Genomic DNA, 20,871 nt, shown 5'->3' on the forward strand with positions numbered 1-20,871 from the left:
TGTTTGTGAACTGCTGATAATGTCAGTGTTGGCACATACAGGCCCGCAGAGGTCACTGTAAGAGTGTGTTAAAACATATATATTTTTTTTTTACATCAGGAAAATTAATTGTAACAAAGATATAGTGCTTCTCCTTGTACCTGATACATGAACATAATTACACAGGGTTTTTTTATGTTCTTGTAAATGCTGTGTATCTGACAAAACCACTGCGCATGTTTCCAAAAGTTAAATGTAAAGGAGTAAGTACAATAAAAATAACTAATTAACTTAATTTATAATAACTTAATAAGTTGTCATAGTTTCACAGTTTAATCTTGGTGAACATTGTAGTTGGTGTAAAGTGCCAACGCTTACTGTAAAGTTATACTTTCCGTCATTTAGTTTGAAATTATTTGATTTTTTACTTGCTTACAAAAATCTAGCAATTGTTAAGATTACGTTTTTGTACATACATACAGTTTTTAAAAAGATGGCTGAGTCAAACACATTTACCATATACGATCATCTAAATGAATTCACGATTTCAAGTTTATTGATGGTGTATATAGTAAAAATGAAATAGCCTGTCATGTCGCCCTAAGGTTATAAATGATAACTAATCCCAATAGTATTTCCAGAGTGAGTGTTTACTCAGTACTACTTCAGCCTCATTGCAGAGGTTTGTTTTCACTAGTTGACTTAATCCACTGAATGACAGAAAATTCACTTGCAGCTAGACCTAAAAGTGACTTTTGGAGGCGAAATCTAAACAATAGTATCACTTGACTGGGTGACAGAGAAAATGGTACCTACATAAATTGTTACTGTGCTTTAATTTTTTTACTGGCATGGTTTATGTCTGAGGAGATCAGTCTGGCCGGAATCATTATCTAAATATTCAACAGACTTAGTCATTCGGTTTAGTGACGATCATTATGCCTCATTATCTTATTTTGACCTGAGGAATCTTGGCAGATTACAGAAGTGCTGTTAATCAAAATAAAGCCCATTATGTCACTTCATTCATCTCCAGCCCAGGCGTCCTTTCTACTTTCTACCTTATTGTTGTTGTTTTCATAGCCTGTCACCGCTAACGCCTCCACACACACACACACACACACACACACACACACACACACACACACACACACCATGTACCTGTCCCAGTGTAAGGTGCGTACACTAGTCAGGTCACATTCCTTCGTGTTGGGCGGAAACATATCAAATAAATTCTGAGCCGTCGATGATTAACCGGTTATTCGCTTTCCAGACACCAAGCTTCACTCGCCTTTGACTTTTAATGTTTAGCTCCTTGTGTTTTTCCCCCTGGTGTGTGTTCGTGTGTGTGATTTTTTTAATAGGGAAGGGGGGGGGGTCGGGCTGTGGGCAGGTGGAGAGGAGCAGAAGACTGACCGGCCGTGAAAACATGAGTGCTCCATACAGACATGTGGACCCTGTTCATGTTCCTCAGCCTGGGGCTTCTTCACTGCACAGGTACGAAACCACGAAACTAGCACTGCCAACATATTCTTCTTTCTTTCTTTCTTTTTTCCATTGATTTGGGTCGTCGGGTCTATTTCCAGTCGAAATTTCGGTTTCTATTAATGAGCAACGAAACGGAGGACGCGCGCACGCTTAGACGCGACAAACGGTGAAAGAGTTACCGCGATTTAAGCTTTCCATCAAATCACAAGGGAATTATATTTTAGTTAGCTTCCAAGTTATTACAGGCACAGGCATGGCATCAATCACTTTCATCAGTATCCTATATGAAGAAATGGTTCAGTGTACTCTGGATCAGTCAATCAGATTGTAAGATAAAGAAATTGGAGAAAATCTGCTCCAAATGTCACATTAGCATTATAAAGTCAAGAATAAGGCAATGCTTCATATATGTCTGGTGTCTCTCTCAACCTCAACTTTCTGATCTGTTTCTCCACAGTCTCCTCATCTCCCCCCAGTCCCATCAACATTGTCTTCTCCTCAGAGAATCTCAGGAATCTAGTGTCATGGACACCAGGAAATGGCACACAGGAGGGCACGCTCTTCACAGTGCAGTACGCAATGTAAGTTTAGATTTGAATAAAGTACACAGAAGTTATGTGATTTGAACTTAAGTTGCCCCCTGGGCACACATATTATTATTAGCTGATCATAATGTAATATCTTGGGCTTTATCTATTCCAAGTAAAAGATAATGTTTTAGCTTCTTGCAGCAAATCCCAAATGAATTTTCATAGGAAAAAGCCCCTGAGAAAAGCTGGCGGGCCAAAACAAAAGATGAGCTTAACTTGATCTGTCAGATGACCTGAAGTTCCTGGTTTGAGGTTGTATTTGTGTACTCTTTCTTTCCCAGCTATGGGGACAGTGTGAAAGGAAGCAAAGGAAGACGGGTAAACTGGAGGGTGGTGCACCATTGCACTAATATAGGGCAGACATGGTGCGACCTAAGCAACGAGACTTGGGATCAAGAGCAGGGATACTACGCCAAAGTTCGTGCTGTGGGCAGGAGAGAATCTTCTAAATGGTCCTTGACAGGGAGAAGATTTGATCCAAAGTCAGACAGTAAGTTAAAGTGATATTTATATATTTGCTAACTTGACATATTGATGCATTAACTTGAAATATTTTAAACCTGACAAAATGCAAACATATTTGTTTACCTCTACAGCTAGTTTTGGTCCGCCGCTGGTTTCTGTGGAGGTTGAGGGTAGAAATGCCATCATCACCCTCAAGGGACCTTTGAGATATCAGCCCAGCAACCACACCCCAGTCATTCCCATGGCAACGCTATACCCCCAAATGACTTACAGTCTCTTAATCCAGAATTCCCATCACAACCAGATAGTGAGTAGAACTACATAAAAGTATGAGATTTTTCTGCCTTCCCGGGGTATTAAAATCAAGCATTAGTGTTCTTCTGTACTGCTAAACAATTTATTAATTGTGTGTTTTTATGTGTGCAGCATGATTTCCCAGTGGTTTCAAGTCCATACAAATATCAGCTGATGCAACATTCAACAGAGTACTGCTTCAGTGCCAGGGCAAGATTGGTTTCTATGCCCATCCTATGCAAGTCCTCAGCATGGCACTGCATAACCACGCCCAAAGGTATGTTAAGATCACACAGGCAGGCAACACAGGATATGTTACTGTTTGACAGGTGGAGAGGAATGTCACTTAACATGATTTGGAGAAATGTAAGAAAGATTGATGATTCTGTCTCTGAGACATATGATTTGTGAGAGGGCTATTTACAAAATACTTCTGGATTGATGTTACTGCATTTTTTCTGCTAATGAAACCTGAATCAGATTATCTAGAGAGTCTTATACATAAAACTTCAAACACATATATGTATTTGTTTGTGTGATTCCTGTCTCCTCTCAGATCCTGTGTCTGGCCAGCTGCAGAAAGTGGTTTCGTGTATTGTTGTTCCGTGTTTGTGCATCTGTATCTTTGCGCTGGTTGGATACTTTCTCCATAACTACCTGATGGGGAAAGGACAGAAAAAACCACATATGCTGGTAATGTGAAACCACACGCACACTGGGGAGTGAAATACTTCCTCCATAAATTTTTAAGTAATTAATTTTGTCATGCATTATGGTTTCTATGCTATATAAAACAGTTTTACTTTATTTTTGGTAATAATGGTTCATAACCCCCCCCCCTCCTTTGTGTCTGAGGAGGAACTGTATCATTTCTGTGAAAATAACCCAGATCTTGTCATCACCATGTTTATCCCAACTGGGATGCATAAAACCAAATTTTAGGATGAGAAGCCTGTTACAGACTGTGACTAAACATGATATATAAACAAAGAGAAAGTAGAATTTAAAAGATATAGCCAATTACCAGGGAGCATTGGTCCGACCAAAGGACTCAATTTGGGTGCACTATTGACAGTATAGCTTGACTGTCACATTTTACAGTATTAAATAACTTGATGAGTCCTTTTAAAAACAAATGTAATTCAGTATTTCCATATCAGCAATGTATGTGATAAATAAATAGTGAATAATGTGGATTTTAATAATTGAGTAAGTTAAAAAAAATATTTCTCAATCCGTCAACACTATGCTCCCTCTCTTTTCGATCTCCAGAACCAACTTTCATTTCACCCTGCCCCTCTGGCTTTCCCTCCTGAGAAGCTCAACCTCATCCTCATCGGTGTCACCGGCGACGAGTCACCATCAAGTCCTTGCAACACCATATCAGGCCTTGGATTTCCCAAGCAACAGATCACAGGACCCCCTCCGAGATACTCCACTCGCAGACATGACACAACCACTGAGCATGATGAGTCATCCGTGGAATATGACTTTGTTGGAATAGCTCCTGAAATTGATCGAGAAGAGGAAGCAAGAATGGGGTGGCGTGACAGAGGAGAAGATGACAATGGTCGTTCTGTTGGCGCTTACTCTCCTCAGGCAAGGTCCTCCTTCTTGCAGAAAGCAGCCCACACATGCATGCAAACACAAATGCAGATGCACTCACAGACATATGCCCATAGGGAGGTGAGTACCCTTTCACAGGCACATGCATGGACTGGTTTAATAGGCCAGATACGGGGGTCATTACCATCTTCTAAGGAGGCACCTAAGGGTGAGGCAGACAAAGAGAAGGTGGGGAGAGAGTGCCCAAGTTTATTTCTGAACAAAAACCTCCAAACAGGCTGCATCCACATTCCTTTGAATGTACAAACAAATGAGGAAGGGATGGAAGAAGAAATGGATGGAACAGTCACAGTAAAAACTAATCAAAAGATAGATGGATCCAAAGAGCAAGGGAGCGGGAGTGAAAGGGTATTCCTCATTTCTGCTTATGCTTCACAGAATGTCAGCAACAACGTCATGTCCCACAATGACCAATCGGATTACCTACCATGTGACTATAGTGCTCTTTGTGTAACTACAGCTCATGGTGCAGAGGAAGCTGAAAACAAGGAGGACCAGGGAACTAATATTATTGACTGGGATCCTGAAACTAGGAAAATAATGCTTCCAGAGATTGAGATGAAGCTCAACAAAGAGGGAGTCTTAGATGGGTTAATGCAAGGGGAGGAAGGGAGTGAGGATGGGATGAGAGGAGAGGAGGACAGGAATACCATGAGGAGCGAGTTGAAGTTGGAAAATGTGTTTGTTACACAAAGTTCAGGGGATGAGGCAGAGGCACTGAGGGAGATGGAGGGAGTGGGGGAAACAGATGATATTCTGACCAAATGGGATCTGGTGATCTTACTTGACTAGATATGTTCATCAATATGTTCAATTTTCTTTCCTTTTTTTTCTTTCTTTTTTGGAAAAAAAAAATTCTCCTGCACGTAAATTTGAAAACAAAGTGCTTGTAGATCATACAGGACTGGTGTCTGACTCATAATGAGCCACCATCAAAGTATGTATCTTATTGGATTTGTGTGTGTGTGTGTGTTTTCAGTTTGTCTTGTAGTGACATCAAGTTGTTCCTGTCATTTCAGGAACAAAAACCCTATGAAGAAACTTTACCTTGTTGTTTTCTTTTTACTTTTTCGATACATCTTGAGATTGTATGTGATCACAACTTACTACAAATACGTATGTGTCTTTAGTGACTTGATAACACTGATTAACAGTAGTGGCAGTGGAAAGGTCTGGTATTGGTTTAGGTTTAGCGTCATTCTGTCCCTGTTTTTGTTCCACATAAAGCACTTCAGTTGTTTTGATTTGAACAACTTTGGACTGTATACCTCGTTTCACAGGAGCATTCACACTCAGTAATGATCATCTGTCACTGTATGAAGGAAATGCAGATGGTCAGAGAAATGCATATACACATAAATACACAGTTACCTCTCTTCTTTTATCTAGCATAGGTGTCACATGAGTAATACATATGCCTGATGTGTTATTTTTCTACAATCAGTTATTTCTTGCCTGTGATTTTGCCTTACATTTTGTTTCTTCTTTGGACTTGTGTGTACATGTGTGTACACTTGTTACTCAAAATCATGTTTCAGTCATGTTTGTGGCATTGGAGCAATGAAGGAAATCATTAGAGTCATTATATGTGTTAATGTTTTTCCTCTTTTGCCTCTTGGTAGTTTTATCCGCACAATTACATTTGTATTGAAGATGATGTATATACTGTATTGTAACAGTGTCCACCTAGCAGTCATTTAATTATTTCATAGTGTCATGAAAATTCAGTTAAAATCTCTTCCTGTACACTGGTAACCCACAGGTACCCAGAGCCACGTTTGTATAAAGTTGTATCTTTTTAGTTTAAAGTATTTCTCCCCGGGGGAATAAAAATCTGATATCTGATATCAATTTTGTATGTTTTATGATTACAACAAAGAAATCTGATTAAAGTTAATAGTGTTCTACATTCTGTTTGGTCTTCTGCTCTATGTTTATGAAAGGGGCAGTACAGGGGTGTAGTAATTGGTACAGCGGGGAAGTTCTGCATTCAAGTCCTGGGCCTGGAGCCTTTCCGCATGGTGTTTGTATGTGTACCCAGCGGCTGTGTGGTTCCCTCTGGGCACTTTGGCTTCCTCTCCTGCGCAAAAAAAAATAAAAAAAAATAACAACATGCACATTTGTAAAAACTGGTGACTTTAAAGTGCCCATACATGTGAGAGCAAGTGTGAATGTTTTGTGTGTATATGTCCTGTGGTGGCACCCATTCCCCATCTTTATATACACTACTTTTTCTATTTCAACAGTTTTTTCTCCTCTTTGTACCAATAGCACTGCCAGCTTCAAAAATCTCAAACTGATACCGGCCTATTGTAAATTGAAATAATTATGGAAATACGGACATCTAGTGGTTAAATAGCAAACTGCCACCAAGAGATTTACAGAAGGAGCCAAATCATGATGTAATTTTTAATGTGTAGCCACACACAATAATAGATCATCGGCTAACTGAGGATGAGGGTCTTTTCAATAGGTCAATAGGTCTCCAGAAAAATAAATGTAAAGTCTCCATTCGTAAATTACTAACTACATTACAAACATTTATGAATTGTGGTTGAATTAAGGTTGTGTCAGGTTTTTTCCAGACTTCATCAGAATATGATAGAAAGTAGACTGAATTATTCAAGTAAAACTGTACATGTTATGTGGAAAAATTAGGCACATGCATCTCAGACCCCCCCCCCAAAAAAAAAAAAAATGTCCCTCCAAATAAGACTAAGAATTTAATTGAGAGAGGCGGTGAGCTGTTCCATGTCTGGACCTGTAGGTGGCAGGGTGTCATTCCTCTGCGGCTGCTCCAGCTCTCCCTCCATCCATCATGGCGCCGCCCGGCCCGGCTTCAGCTCCGTCCTCATCGGGGCGGGACCGCGGCGGGTCGGCCTGCCAGCCTTTGGGCACTTCCGCCGGGCTCGGGTTTCTTTCGCCTCGGCATTTAAATTGAGCTGCAGAGCATCAGCTGCTGCTGCAAACAGGCAGATAAGAAGCCGAAGCGCCGGCCCGGGCAAATCTACAGATATATTTATTTGTATGGGTTGTTTTTTTTTTTGGGTTTGTTTGTTTGTTTTCTTGTGAGCAGGGGACCCAGAGAGCCTGAACAATAACCGGGGAGGCTGAGCCGTGACAGCAGCTCGGTGCATCATCTCTGCCGGCTCCCGGACCAAACTCAGGTCGCGGTAACGTGATGTTGTGCATGGACAGAATGATCTAGGAATTTTTGTTTGTTTGTTCGTTTGTTTGTTTACTGAGCCGAATTGGCAAACAAAATCAAAGTCACTGAATGTGGTGTCTTGTCGGCCCAGGCGCATTAAGTGGCCTGGACTTGGAGGACTGATGGACTCGTTGATGAGAGAGTACATGAAGGATTAGACTTAACCTAAATCACCTGAAGTACATTAAACAAATAGGAGTTATCCTCATTGTAGACAAGAAAAGAGAAAAAGAAATCTTAAGTAGCCTGCCTGGACTGATTATTACATCAGGCCAAACATTAATATTGACATCAAGTGCGCACAGCAGGAATCAAATATCTCTTCTTTAAAATAACATTTCTGCTTAAAAGGCTTTAAAATAAGATTTTCTGGAAATATAGCCTGTGGAAAAGTATAGGCTATATCAATATTTTATTGCATTCATTATTTTGGTTTGGACTTTAAAGGTTGACCCACAGTTATTGTTTTTTTTTTTTTTAAGGCTAAGACAAATATCTCTGCCCTCAAGGACATAGTAAATTTGTAGAAAACGATCAACATCATCTTTGAGCAGTTATACATTTTGGGGGCTTTGCTAGTCCAATAATAGACAACCAGCAACCATGTTTAGCTGGCTTGGAACCGACGACAGGAGGAAGAAGGAGCCAGAAGTCTTTCAGACGGTCAGCGATGGACTGAAGAAACTTTACAAAACCAAACTCCTGCCGCTGGAGGAGAGCTACAAGTTCCATGAATTCCACTCCCCGGCTCTGGAGGATGCTGACTTTGACAACAAGCCCATGGTCCTACTGGTGGGGCAGTACTCCACGGGCAAGACGAGCTTCATACGGTGAGAACACAGCACGTACCATCACACACAAACGCCAAGTTTCAAATTGGACGGGGAATCACACAAGCACATGAATCAGGGGCCCTCAGACAGATAGAAAGGGAGAGGCCGACACACCCAAACTGACTTGTCCAAGCGCTCATCATCAGCAGCAGCAGCAGCAGCAGAGAGGAGTGGAGTCATTGTAGGATAAAGTTAATTTAAACAAAATTAAACTGATGTGGCAAAGAAACAATTTTAAATATATCACACATATAAAGACAACTTGACTGCAAGGCGCCACACCTCTGCAAGCTGTAATGAATCCATAAAAAGTTTATATGACAGCCAGCGTAGCAAACACACACACACACACACACACACACACAGCCTTGATGCATATGGAGGCAGCACTGCCTGGCACAGCACCCTTCCCTGATGACGTGTGTATATACACATTTATGCCCGTGTGTGGATGATCAGAAAGATAGATGGGCATGTTACAGCTCAGGGTGCCTTAAAATAAAAGTATTTTAACTAAAGGTCATGAGCGATATGTTTTTTAGGCTGACAATCCATTGAATTGAGTGAAATAAAATATTAAAGACCTATTGCTTAAACCAACAGTGTGTGGTTACTTATCACAGAAGCTCTGAGTGGACGCTGGAGGCTGAGGTGAAAGAAGTCTTGGGGTCCTGGAAAAACACCAAACCTGGGTCAACTGCTTGCCTAAATTTATACATATTCAGTTTGTTCTTCAAATTACCTTCAACTGTAACTTATTTGCAGTCAAAAACTAATTTATATACTGAATAAATACAGACCTGGCCTGGAGTATTTCAAGTAGTGGTGTGTGTGTCGGGGGAGTGAGAGATTTTAGCATCTGGGTGATGGCCCTCTCCGACTGCAGGACTTCTGACATCTTGCGTTTCTGACACTCACAAACACACAACTACAAAGTCACAAATACTCACAGAGCCTTGTGGGTAATAAGTTCAAAGAGGATGCTGTTAATGACTTCCTGCTGGTAGACAAGACTGCGCAGACATCCCTCCTCTCTCTCACTTTCTCTATCGCTCTCTCTTGCTCCTCTTCCTCTCCTGTCTCTGAATTTTTTTTTTTTAATAATCCTGCTTAGTTTTTTTGCCCTTTCACTGATGACAACACCCACAACTCAGCAGCCTCATCGTTCACCACTGACACTGTTACAGTGGGATGATGAATGCACAAATTGCTGAGTAACCCTCGGTCAGAGCTTCTGCAGGCACAGCATCTCTTTCACTTCACATCACAGGGTCTCATTGTGGATCTGTGAGTGGTGCAGGATGTGGCTGATGCTTTTCTAGCTTTGTTAATCTCACCTATAAAGCAAAAGAGTCAGATGTATCAGGCTCGGTTACAACAGCGATGACATTGCTGTGAATTTGAAAAGTAATATAAATGATTATATGTCTGGGGAAAAAAAGGGAATAATGATGCAGAGATGCTGATGGACAGTTTCTCTTCTTTGATTGTGAGACAGGGGTCAGTAATATGAGCCTTTCTTTGTATTTGGCATGAAATTACTGATCTTCCACTTTTGTCCCTGGTGACTGGGTACATTTTTGTGTGAAGCAGGCTTGTAAAAAAAATGCTGTGGTGACAAAAGTGACTGCACTCGTAATTCTCTATTCGCTTTGCTCAAGGATAGATTTGTACAGTGGTTCATGGCTTTTAACCTGATGATGCTTTGCTTTTTATAATTCTTTGTTTGTTTTATTTCTCTTCCAGCAGCTGATAAAGGGGACGTTATTCGTGTGGGCTGATGTGTATGTGAATTCCACACATATTCACAGCATCTATGCTACAAAACATACAATTTGATAGATGCACGTATGAGCAGCCCCTCATGAGATAGCTGACCAACAGGACAGGAGGTTCACACTAGCTGAATGCAGAGATGGCTCCACCAGGCACTGCTTGCTCCTGCTAAAAGGTGTATGTGTGTGTGGGATAGATGCACAAAAGACCCATCTTTACATCTGGCAGCAGTTAAAATGCATACATCTCCTACACACACACTCGACATTTATGGTCCTCTTTATCTCTAAATCTTTTTTTTATGGCCTCTCTTTGCACTGCTGTGGTTTTGAAACTCAACAGAAACACACTGTGTGATGAAACTGAAATATCAGCTCTAGAGTCAACCTTTCACACTTAAAACATATGAGAAGTAACTCAGCTGTATTGCCATGATTACAGAGGTCAAGAGTCAGCATCGGTTGTAAGTTGATGGAAAACGCAATTAGAAGTTTGACTTCTCTGCAATGTCTGTTGTAGGTCTAACAAAAAATGTGCTGAGTCCAACCCAAACATGCATAAAATCTCCATCTGATTGCCTGTCCCTTTAAACCTTTCCACCCGAGTCAGCTGTTTTTGATCATCAGTGAGCAAACCAGTCTGTGGCAAGGTCGTATATGTGACCCTCAAACTGAAAGAAAGACTTCTGCCTTGAGAATGCCCCTGTGGGTTTGTCTAAGATTTGAGTTTCTTCTCTTTATCATGTACACTTTCTGCAACTCAGAGTTCACATTGTAACAACAACTTCACAATCACGTGAAGTCCCTCCACTCTCCCAAGGAACCGAGGGAGGAAAAATTTGACTGACATGTCTACTTTTTTCTTCTCATGTGATAACAAAACCTTCCTTCAGAGGGAACCTCCTTGTTTTTAACAAGAAATTCAATTCTGCTTATTTCAGAGCCAGCTAATGGCAGCCATCCAGGCTGTGATGTAACTCCCCTAATCTTTGTTCCAGCAGCTTCTAATTCAAGACAGGCTACCTTTCTGGATATTTCCAAATTGATCCTTAGCATCCAGACCAATTTCCTTTGAGTGTAATCGCTATGAAATGCCATGTGGTGGTTCTTTCAAATACAGAGCTGCAGATGTAGCACACATCAGTCCTGTTGCCTACAGATGAATCTTATGATTCAATCGTAATATTAACTATGTAAAGATTCTAAAATATGCGTACAACTGTGGAAGTGGAGAATGGTAGTGATTGCTTCATACATTTACAATAATAACAAAATTAACTAAGTGTTAAAATTTTGATAACTGACAGTCTCCACAAAAGTTTTAAATTTGCAACGTCGCGTCATGCTACACATTGTCCTGTGTGTTAATGCCATGTAGCATTTTTTTGAAAAATTACATCATCCTAACAAAAAAGCCTCTATCCCAAATAATTTTTACAGGGTGTGCATCTCTTATTGTTTGTTTACATTTCAACGCCATATTTTACAATCTTGCTTCCAGCTACCTGTTGGAGCAGGATTTTCCTGGAATGCGTATTGGCCCTGAACCTACCACGGATTCCTTCATCGCGGTGATGCACGGCGACACAGAGGGAGTCATTCCCGGGAATGCTTTGGTGGTTGACCCCAAGAAGCCATTCAGAAAGCTGAATGCGTTTGGAAACGCATTCCTCAACAGGTAAACACTTGCACACATTGGCACACTAAAATGCAGTTGAAACCCACTGGTGGCACATGTTTGCTGATGTCTTTGGAAGTGTGTCTGCTGGAAGGAAAAAATGTTTTACCAAGGTGAAGTATATAAATGCAGATGGAAAGATCACGGATGAGAGTGGACAAGAGAGTGAGAATCGACACCACAGCTCCACATTCCTGTGTGATTGAATTTCCCTCTGCTCAGTGGTCAGGCTTTCCTCTGCTAACGCTGTGTGTGTGTGTGTGTGTGTGTGTGTGTGGGAGAGAGAGTAATGTTTGCAGAGTCATCCTTCTGGAAAGGGGAAAATCAGCCAAAAATGCTCTACTCTTGCTCTTGCAGTAGTGTCCACACTGTGAAGGCCCACCACAGCTGAAAGGCGACAGCACTGACTGTCAGTGGAGGGTGTTTTTTTTTTTTTTTTTTTTTTTAGGGGGGGGGGTCATTGGGAGAAAGTCCACTAACCTGTTTGTGTTTTTTCAGCTGGAGGGAAAAAATAGAGGGGGAGCAGAGAGAGAGGAGAATAAGGAGAGAAGAGAAAGTTAAAAGTCTTGTTGTTAAAATGTTTTACACTTCTGTCTTCATGCATTTGTCTCCTCTCCTGTGTGTGTGTGTGTGTGTGTGTGTGTGTGTGTGTGTAGGTTTGTGTGTGCCCAGCTGCCCAACCCAGTGCTGGAAAGCATCAGTGTGATTGACACCCCAGGGATTCTGTCTGGAGAGAAACAGAGAATCAGTCGAGGTAAGACCCCATACTGGAGATGCTCACACTTGTATCTTTGTCAGTTTGTGTGCTTGTGTGTGTCCGTGTGAATTCGCTGGACCCATTCAGCTGCAGCCCCCTAGTCCCACTGAACTCTGAACAACAATGTCAGCATTTCCTTTGGAGGCGCTCTTGAGTGTGATTTTAGCTTTTAACAATCAGGAGGATTACAAGACGTTCATTTCAAAGAACAGGAAGCTGTAACAAAAACGACAAGCTTTGAAACGCACTCTCTTAAAACACAAGTGCCGATAGTTCCGTTTTAGCATTTTGAGCACAGCACAGTTCTCTCACAGTATTCAGGTACTTTCATGCATTGAACTTAGATGATGTCTGAGCTGAATAGAGCTCAGGAAAAAAAAATATATAGAGAAAAAAAAAGAAGTGACATGTTTTAGATTTGGCTTGCAAAGAAAATCTGGTACCAACTGCCAACCAAAGGAAGAACAGATGTTTTTCCCTTGTTAGTTATAACAATTCTTCATTTGCACTTGTCACTTTGCTTAAACTTTGCTTCTTACCTAGCTCTTGGTACTCTGTTCTGGTCTGTCCATGTGGATTGAATCCTAAATCAGAAGGTAAAATTGTAGTTCTTATCTACATTTTGAGTCGCGTTGAAGCTGCCATGTGTGGTGCTGCCCTAAAATGTAAACACGGAGACTCTAATGGGAAGAGAAGTTTAGGTTTTAGAGGCTTATAAGGAATCTTCTCAGCTTTCTAAAAGGTTGACGGGTGTGTGTGGCATTCCCGGCATTCCTAAAGCTAAAAACTGGCATCACCATACCAACACAACACGACATTAACAAAAGAGCTAAGACAATTAAAGACGGCTATAATTCAGGCTTTCACATATTCCTTCACTCCCTCTTCTGCCTTTCTTTCTTTGCTTTACTCCCTCCTTCCCTTTCTCTGTCCATTACCTCTATTGTTTGTTCTCTTGAAAGAAGCAGAAGCATTTTGTCCTGTTTTCTTAAGATGGGCTGCTCCACTGTAGATATTTATAATATATGACTGTCATCACAATGCATGCTCATAATTTGCAGCGTTTATGACTATAAAGTAACAGTTTATAAAGATTAGTATTTGGTTCGAGGGCTTCACTGCAAACAGAGTAAAAATCCTTTCCAAATTAAGATGAATTATCTGCACTGCACAATGGCAGTTCTCTTTGATATTGATTGTATTGGGAAATTCAGGGCGTTGACATGATAAAATATCCACGAACACACATGCAGTTTCAAAAGCTAAACAAAAACACGGATCATTGGGTTCAACACATTACTTCATAACAGGGTTGGGTCTGCTGGAATCTGGATTTTCCTCAGAACTTGAACAGGGAAATAACATTTTTGAAGAGTATAGTTGTCTGCAGTGTTTCCATTAAAAAGTAAGAGAGAGTCAACAGCTAGACAGCACAGAGTTCATCATTTTTTTATATTTGGAAGTAGTTTAGATCCAAAGCTTACTGTCTTACTGTTTGTTTGGTTTTTTTTTTCACGAGTTCCCCTTGAATGTGTTGTCAAGACAAATAAACTGCACCGAGATGTATGACCTTGCCATCGTTTTTTTTAGATTTAACAAAAAAATACAGGCTAAACTTAACCTGTGCTGAGTCAGCACAGCTGTGTTTTCTCTGGAGACAAAGTAAGTGTGTGTGCGTGTGTGTGTGTGTGTGTGTATGTATGTATGAAAGTGTGTGGATCAGTTTTTATTCGTGTCTATCCTTATTTTTATTTTCTTGGTCATTCACTTACTTTCTATCCACTTCATTATTATACATGTTTCCATGTTTCATTTGTCTGAGTCACATTTGTATGCCATGTCTAATCTGTTTCATAATTTTATCATTGTCTTAATTAATTTGTGTGTGTGTGTGTCCAGATGAGCAGTTGTCAGGCTATAGCTGCCTACGTAGATGTCCATATGGAGGTACTGTAGAAAACAAATCTGGGCATCAACCAGCTTCAAGAGGCAAATAAAAATGATATTTTGACTTTAAAGGCTGTGGACTGTGCCATGTTCTTCACCAGACTCTTGTAACATGATTTAGGAATAAAATATGAGCTATTATGTCTGTTATTTTAGCCGGATTCTTCTATTTTATTTAATTTTTTGCGTCAGGTTTTTCTTGTTGGTCATTGGAGAAATATGTGGACTGGAGTTTTTAATCTAGTTCAGGGCAGGGCCTTAAATTGGTGAGGACGGCTCATCTGTCAAAAGCCACTAGATGATATTTCAACACTTGCTTATCAGACATGTTTTTTAGGGGAATACTCGTTTTCCACAGGAAATTAATCCAAATTTTTTGGGCTCTGTGCCAAAAGTGCTCGGAAAGGGCAGAAAATGTGCTTGCACATATTTTAATACTTTACGAGCATTATTTTAACTACCATTTTCAGAATGAAATAAAAACTTTGTACACAAGTTCTGGGACGCTAACAGATCTTTGTAAAAGTCTACCACATTTGGCGCCAATGAAATTTCCACTGAAGTGAACAGTGCATCCTTAAGCTTATTGAATCAGAGCTTTATTTTTTTTCCCCAGGTCATGTGAAATATGTACTGTGTGAAGAACAAGGCACTAAAATTCAAAATATCAAGTTCTTAACTCTCCATAGCTTGAGTCAAGCAGCTGTGTGTCCTGTGTTTCCTCTCAACTGTGCTCATACGAAACAAAAAGACAGCTGAAACAGTTTCCACCGTTGACATGCTTATTGCTCCCACAGCTAAACTTTTGCTTACATCCCAGTGAGGAATTAATACTCAACCACTTTAATTTGTTCTGAAAGATGACCAGTTCGAAGCCTCATGACAGTGTTACCGTCAGTTTTATACAGACCTTGTAGAAATTACTCTTTTATTCCTGTACTGGGTGGAGCAGCAGTGCAGCCGCAGTGGCAATAGCAGCACTTTAGCAAGTGTGTAAAAGGGGGATTTTTAACTCAGCTATGTCTGTGAAGTGTCATTTTCTCCTGGTGAGAAGGAACGGTGTGTTTTCCAATATCACATATTTAGATGGGACTGCATTAAAATAATATGTGTAAAACCTGTGGTTAAAAGGACAAAATGTTTGAACAAACATAGCTCTTCAGAAAATCCATGTGAAATTCACTATATTAACATAACTTACCGCAAATGCCTCTCAGTTGCTATCCTGTAATCTATTCTGTAACAGCTCGACATCACTCGTGTCCTTCAGTGTTGCTTGTAAATTTTCGCCCACTTGTCCTTCGTCCTGTCCTTTGTTCTTTGTCCTTTTCTCATTTCCTGTGGAATTCCTCCAGGTAAGAGTCCTTAAACAGAGTCAGGAATGAATTCTTGTTGACAGACTCAGTCAATAATAGATTTATTAAAGCATTGATTAATGGACGGAGTAACTCATTCATTCGCTCTGTCATGCATTCATTCATTCAAAAGGCTTTGCAATTGTGCGAACAAAAAGGTAAAGATTTATCAAGCTGTTTTCCCCCATCATTCAGTTTTTAAAAGCCTCCTGGTTTTAACCTTGGCAGGACCATCCTCATCTGTAAACAGACCTCCTTTTGTCAACATGTTGTGATATGTCTGTCCGTGTCATTGTGTTCTCTATGACCTGAAGCTTTTGTAATGGGAAAATTGCAACATCACAATTGATATTCACAGTTCCTGGATAATAAACACAAACAGTTCTAATGTTTGAATTCAGCTCAATCTGCCAATTTTTCAAATGCCTCTCTTGACACTGGTATGTGATGGGAGCACAAACATTAGCGTGAAAATGAGTAAGAGAAAATGCACATCTTTCTGCCACAACCATCCCATCTTATCTGAAAGCTTATTCAAACGTATTTCACCCTGTAACCTCTCGTTTGGATTGTGTCTGCTCTCGTGCTCCTTCCTTTTTCTTTTCCTCATCCTCTTCCTCCTCTTAGGCTATGATTTTGCAGCTGTCCTGGAGTGGTTTGCAGAGCGAGTGGACAGGATCATATTACTGTTTGACGCCCACAAACTGGACATCTCTGACGAGTTCTCAGAGGTGATCAAGGCCCTGAAGAACCACGAAGATAAGATCCGGTACACAATCCACAACTGCTTGACTAAAGTCCTCTACAGCTAAAGCCCCACAAACTAGACATGTGTACATGCTCATTCTGTACATGGACATGCACCTTAACTTGGTGTTCATCATCTTTGTTGTCCTTGTGTTGTTCAGGGTTGTGCTGAACAAAGCCGATCAGATAGAAACACAGCAGTTGATGAGAGTCTACGGTGCCCTGATGTGGTCTCTTGGGAAAATAGTTAACACCCCTGAGGTATCATACTTCCATCACTTCTTCTATTTTTTTCCCTCTGAGTAAACAGATATGCGTTCAGTGATATCAATATTTAGTGAAAATGTGATCATATGGATACCTAATTATTGCTTTATATTGTCAAAAATTAGATTCAGTTTGCTTTTGTGTTTTCTTCTCCCTTGTTTGGTCCCATTGCCAGTCAATTCCCTCCCTGCCTCTGTCGCTGACAGGTAATCCGTGTCTACATCGGTTCATTTTGGTCCCACCCCCTGCTGATCCCTGACAACAGGAAGCTGTTTGAGGCAGAGGAGCAGGACTTGTTTAAGGACATTCAGTCTTTACCAAGAAATGCAGCACTCAGAAAGCTCAACGATCTGATCAAGAGAGCAAGACTAGCCAAGGTAAGGCACATGGGGAGGAAACGCTCTCACACCCACCCAGCTGATGAAGAATCTCGGTGTGGCTCAGTTGTAGCTACAGTACTATGGATTGTGTTTATTTTTCTTTTAATTTATTTAAACATTTGTAATAAGCAACAATGGCGTAGCTTCTAGTTTTACTTGACAGTGACAAATCTCATTTGTCAGTGCGTTTCCTATTTATTCTATACATCATTCACTCATCTTCTCCACCCTGTCCAGCTGTTTTCCTGAACTGGAACAGCTTGCCATTGTCAACGAACCAATAGAATCAGACAAATGAGGTTATTGCACTATTCCTGTTTCCTGTCTGGACAGGAAGTCAGGTGTGAGAGGCATCAGCTCACTGCGTGTTGTAGTTTGGGAAACGGAGAGGATGTACACATGTTCTCATTAAACAGTAGGATTGCATTTTTCCTGTTTGTCAGCTGATGGTGGCTGTGAGTGTGTGTACGTGGTGAGCATCAAGGACGCGAGAGATTCAGGGAAACAGAAATACACACTCACATACACACATTAGCACAGCAACCTAACACATATTAGGATTTTCCATTACTCATGCAAAGTTATGACTATTAAAAACAAATGTCCGGATTAAGATAATTTGGGAGATTTAGTGTATAATTAATGTGGCTAAAGGAGCATTGAGTGTCCCCAGACTCCAAAATCAATCCGATCCTTATTATGTTAGATTTAAACCAGCTATGAAAAGTTCTTTCCCAGAAATATTTCATTAAAATTACAAACAGGCAGTCATGCCATGTTTAAAGGTAATTTTAAGTTCTTAATTTTTTTCTTTTTGCCTATTCAAAGAGGAATAATAAAAAAAAAGCTGTTATTATTTGCATCTCCCTCTCAGTGTACATCTACAGCTTTCACATTACACATAGCAGAAGGGTGGGTCTTATAAAAATTCAGAAAAATTGAGCAGCTGGATTTGGGCATTTTGGAGAGGACGTATTTATGTCATCACATATCCAAGAAATTATTAAATTGCTTACAGCTTCATGTGCTGTTTGTCTTTTTGTGTTGTCTTTCGGACATATTAGCTTTTCAAAAATATTTAGCTTAGTGTTGAATAAACGCTTGATCTTAAGGATTTTATTTGAGGAGTTCATCTTGCTGCCTTAGTGAGTTTTTGGTGAGCACATGAAGCCCTTCCTCTCTCCTCACGCAGGTCCATGCCTACATCATCAGCTCACTGAAGAAAGAGATGCCCTCTGTGTTCGGGAAAGAGAACAAGAAGAAGGAACTAATCGGCAGTCTGGGAGATATTTATAAACGCATTGAAAGAGAGCATCAGATATCACCTGGAGATTTCCCAAATTTGAAGAAGATGCAGGTAGGGGAAAAAAGAGTGACTGCATGTAGATTCATAGATTGATGTTTATCGAAATAAGCCCTGAACTTGTGAAGTGATTGTCTTGTTTTCGTTCTTCAAGGATCAACTCCAGGCTCAGGACCTCACCAAGTTCCAGCCTCTGAAACCCAAACTCCTGGAGGCAGTCGATGACATGCTGGCCAACGACATCGCTAGCTTAATGGTCCTTGTCCGTCAGGAAGAAACCCAGCGCCCTAACCCAGTTGTGAAGGGAGGTGCGTTCGATGGCACTTTGGACGGCCCGTTTGGTCACGGGTACGGAGAAGGAGCTGGCGAAGGCATCGACGAAGCCGAGTGGGTCGTTGCACGTGACAAACCGGCTTATGATGAGATTTTCTACACATTATCTCCCGTCAATGGAAAGGTGACAGGAGCCAACGCCAAGAAGGAGATGGTGAAGTCAAAACTGCCCAACACAGTGCTGGGAAAGATCTGGAAGCTGGCAGATATCGACAAAGACGGGATGTTGGATGATGAGGAGTTTGCGCTGGCCAATCACCTGATAAAAGTCAAACTGGAAGGACATGAACTGCCATCAGACCTGCCTGCACACCTCGTGCCCCCATCCAAGAGGAAAATACCTGAGTAGATGTAAGATTACCTCTATCCCTGCTCCATAGCCTGTAAGTAGACCCGACCCCGAACCTCAGAGAAGATGATTCCCATCTAAACAGGAAGTTTCTTGTAGCATTATAGCCAGAAAACTGCAAAAATTAGACCACAATCGCACTGCTCACCCCGCCCCCCTTCCCTTTACATTCAAGAGACAAATATTAGAACAAAATATTCAGTTAAATTCAGCTCTTAGACAGGATTTTTACTTCGAAAAAGTGACGTGTTCAAGCTTTTTGATAAAGGTCAGATATGGAGGTAGGAAGGACAAGGCTTAGAGATGTTAAAACAACTTATACTTTGATAAGTAAGGAAAAACTTCAAGTCTGAAAACATAAACACTGGAATACAGAGAAAGATTAGTTGGTCTGGTCTACTGGAAAAAAAAAATGGAAGCGATACAACGATGCAAAGAGACAAAAGGAACAAAGGAGTTTTGTTGGCAGGATTGCCTTGGGTAGATTTAAAAATTGAGATAAACTGTTTATTCCTGTTAAGCCTTTAAGGAACATTTATGATATTATTATCTGTTACCAGCTTGGTAAACTCAAATACAGCGTCACATGATCACCACAACCTGATTTATTTTTGGCCACAGATGAGTATTTGAGCTTTTGTTTCTGCGACATATTAAACAACTACAAAGATTTCCTGACAAATGGCTCACAAACAAACGCATACTAAATGTGTGAAAGCACACAAGCACAAGAAGAGCACTATTTTGGGTTTGGATTTGTGACCAAACAGTGACAGTCAGCGGAGCACCTTCATTTAACAAAAAAAGAAAATAGTCTAAGTCCATGGCTAACTTTTAGATTTCAAATATGACGCGCAGATGTTAGTTAATGTGTGTGCAATGGAGTTTTTGGAAAGAAACTGAGAGGATCTTTTGCAATGAAGGAATGAAGAGGGAGATTGTTCGTGAACGGAAAACAAGCAGGAGATAAACAAAGAATGTTAAGGGGTTTGTCTCCTCAAGGGTTTATAAATCTGAATTTTATTAACATGTTTAAGGACACTGTGACTAGAATATGAAACCATACTATGGGTATTGTTCGGACACATGAGTGTGCTGACATTCTCGTTATCTGTGTTGTTGAATGTGCAGACGTTTATGGTTCTGTGTGGGCACATCCTGACTATTCTTTGTATGCGTATGAACACATGTATCAGTGTTATTATTTGTAGCATATATGTAGTAAGTCTGAAGGGCCGTACATGCTACTGATCTTGGATTATTCCTGTGGGTTGTTAACTCAAAATGGATTGATCATTTTTTGTGAACTAACCTTACTTTGCAGTCCAGAAAGTGATTACACAACTTTTTGCTTATTTTGTGATGATAACAAACACTTACTGACCCCCTTTTTCCCCAAAATGTTTCTTTTAGCTTTTCAAGGAAAAAAAAGAAAAAAGAAAAAAGGAAAAATTCAGGCTTTCTACTTCACGTATTCAAACTGTACACATGTAATAA

General features: G+C 40.5%; 2 protein-coding genes across 2 annotated transcripts; both read left to right on the forward strand.

The window, feature by feature from the left end:
• Nucleotides 1–1,255: 1,255 nt before the first annotated feature.
• il20ra (interleukin 20 receptor, alpha) lies at nt 1,256–6,349 on the forward strand. Its single transcript, XM_029496496.1, has 7 exons — nt 1,256–1,476; nt 1,925–2,048; nt 2,339–2,547; nt 2,654–2,829; nt 2,949–3,093; nt 3,373–3,509; nt 4,089–6,349. The coding sequence occupies exons 1-7, from the start codon at nt 1,428–1,430 to the stop codon at nt 5,232–5,234; spliced, it is 1,986 nt and encodes a 661-aa protein (XP_029352356.1). The 5' UTR covers nt 1,256–1,427; the 3' UTR covers nt 5,235–6,349.
• A 1,072-nt stretch (nt 6,350–7,421) lies between these two features.
• ehd3 (EH-domain containing 3) lies at nt 7,422–20,805 on the forward strand. The gene is made up of 8 exons (XM_029496007.1): nt 7,422–8,480; nt 11,760–11,936; nt 12,593–12,690; nt 16,623–16,764; nt 16,904–17,003; nt 17,216–17,386; nt 18,582–18,746; nt 18,847–20,805. The coding sequence occupies exons 1-8, from the start codon at nt 8,254–8,256 to the stop codon at nt 19,372–19,374; spliced, it is 1,608 nt and encodes a 535-aa protein (XP_029351867.1). The 5' UTR covers nt 7,422–8,253; the 3' UTR covers nt 19,375–20,805.
• The last annotated feature ends 66 nt before the right edge of the window (nt 20,806–20,871 follow it).

Source organism: Echeneis naucrates, chromosome 24, assembly GCF_900963305.1.
Source record: "Echeneis naucrates chromosome 24, fEcheNa1.1, whole genome shotgun sequence".
Lineage (NCBI taxonomy): Eukaryota > Metazoa > Chordata > Actinopteri > Carangiformes > Echeneidae > Echeneis > Echeneis naucrates.

Coding starts and splice junctions, on each gene's coding strand:
- il20ra (XM_029496496.1), top strand. CDS start 1,428: ATGTGGACCCTGTTCATGTTCCTCAGCCTGGGGCTTCTTCACTGCACA. Junction 1,477..1,924: donor GGGGCTTCTTCACTGCACAG/GTACGAAACCAC, acceptor GTTTCTCCACAG/TCTCCTCATCTCCCCCCAGT. Junction 3,094..3,372: donor CTGCATAACCACGCCCAAAG/GTATGTTAAGAT, acceptor GTCTCCTCTCAG/ATCCTGTGTCTGGCCAGCTG.
- ehd3 (XM_029496007.1), top strand. CDS start 8,254: ATGTTTAGCTGGCTTGGAACCGACGACAGGAGGAAGAAGGAGCCAGAA. Junction 11,937..12,592: donor GGAAACGCATTCCTCAACAG/GTAAACACTTGC, acceptor GTGTGTGTGTAG/GTTTGTGTGTGCCCAGCTGC. Junction 12,691..16,622: donor GAAACAGAGAATCAGTCGAG/GTAAGACCCCAT, acceptor TCCTCCTCTTAG/GCTATGATTTTGCAGCTGTC.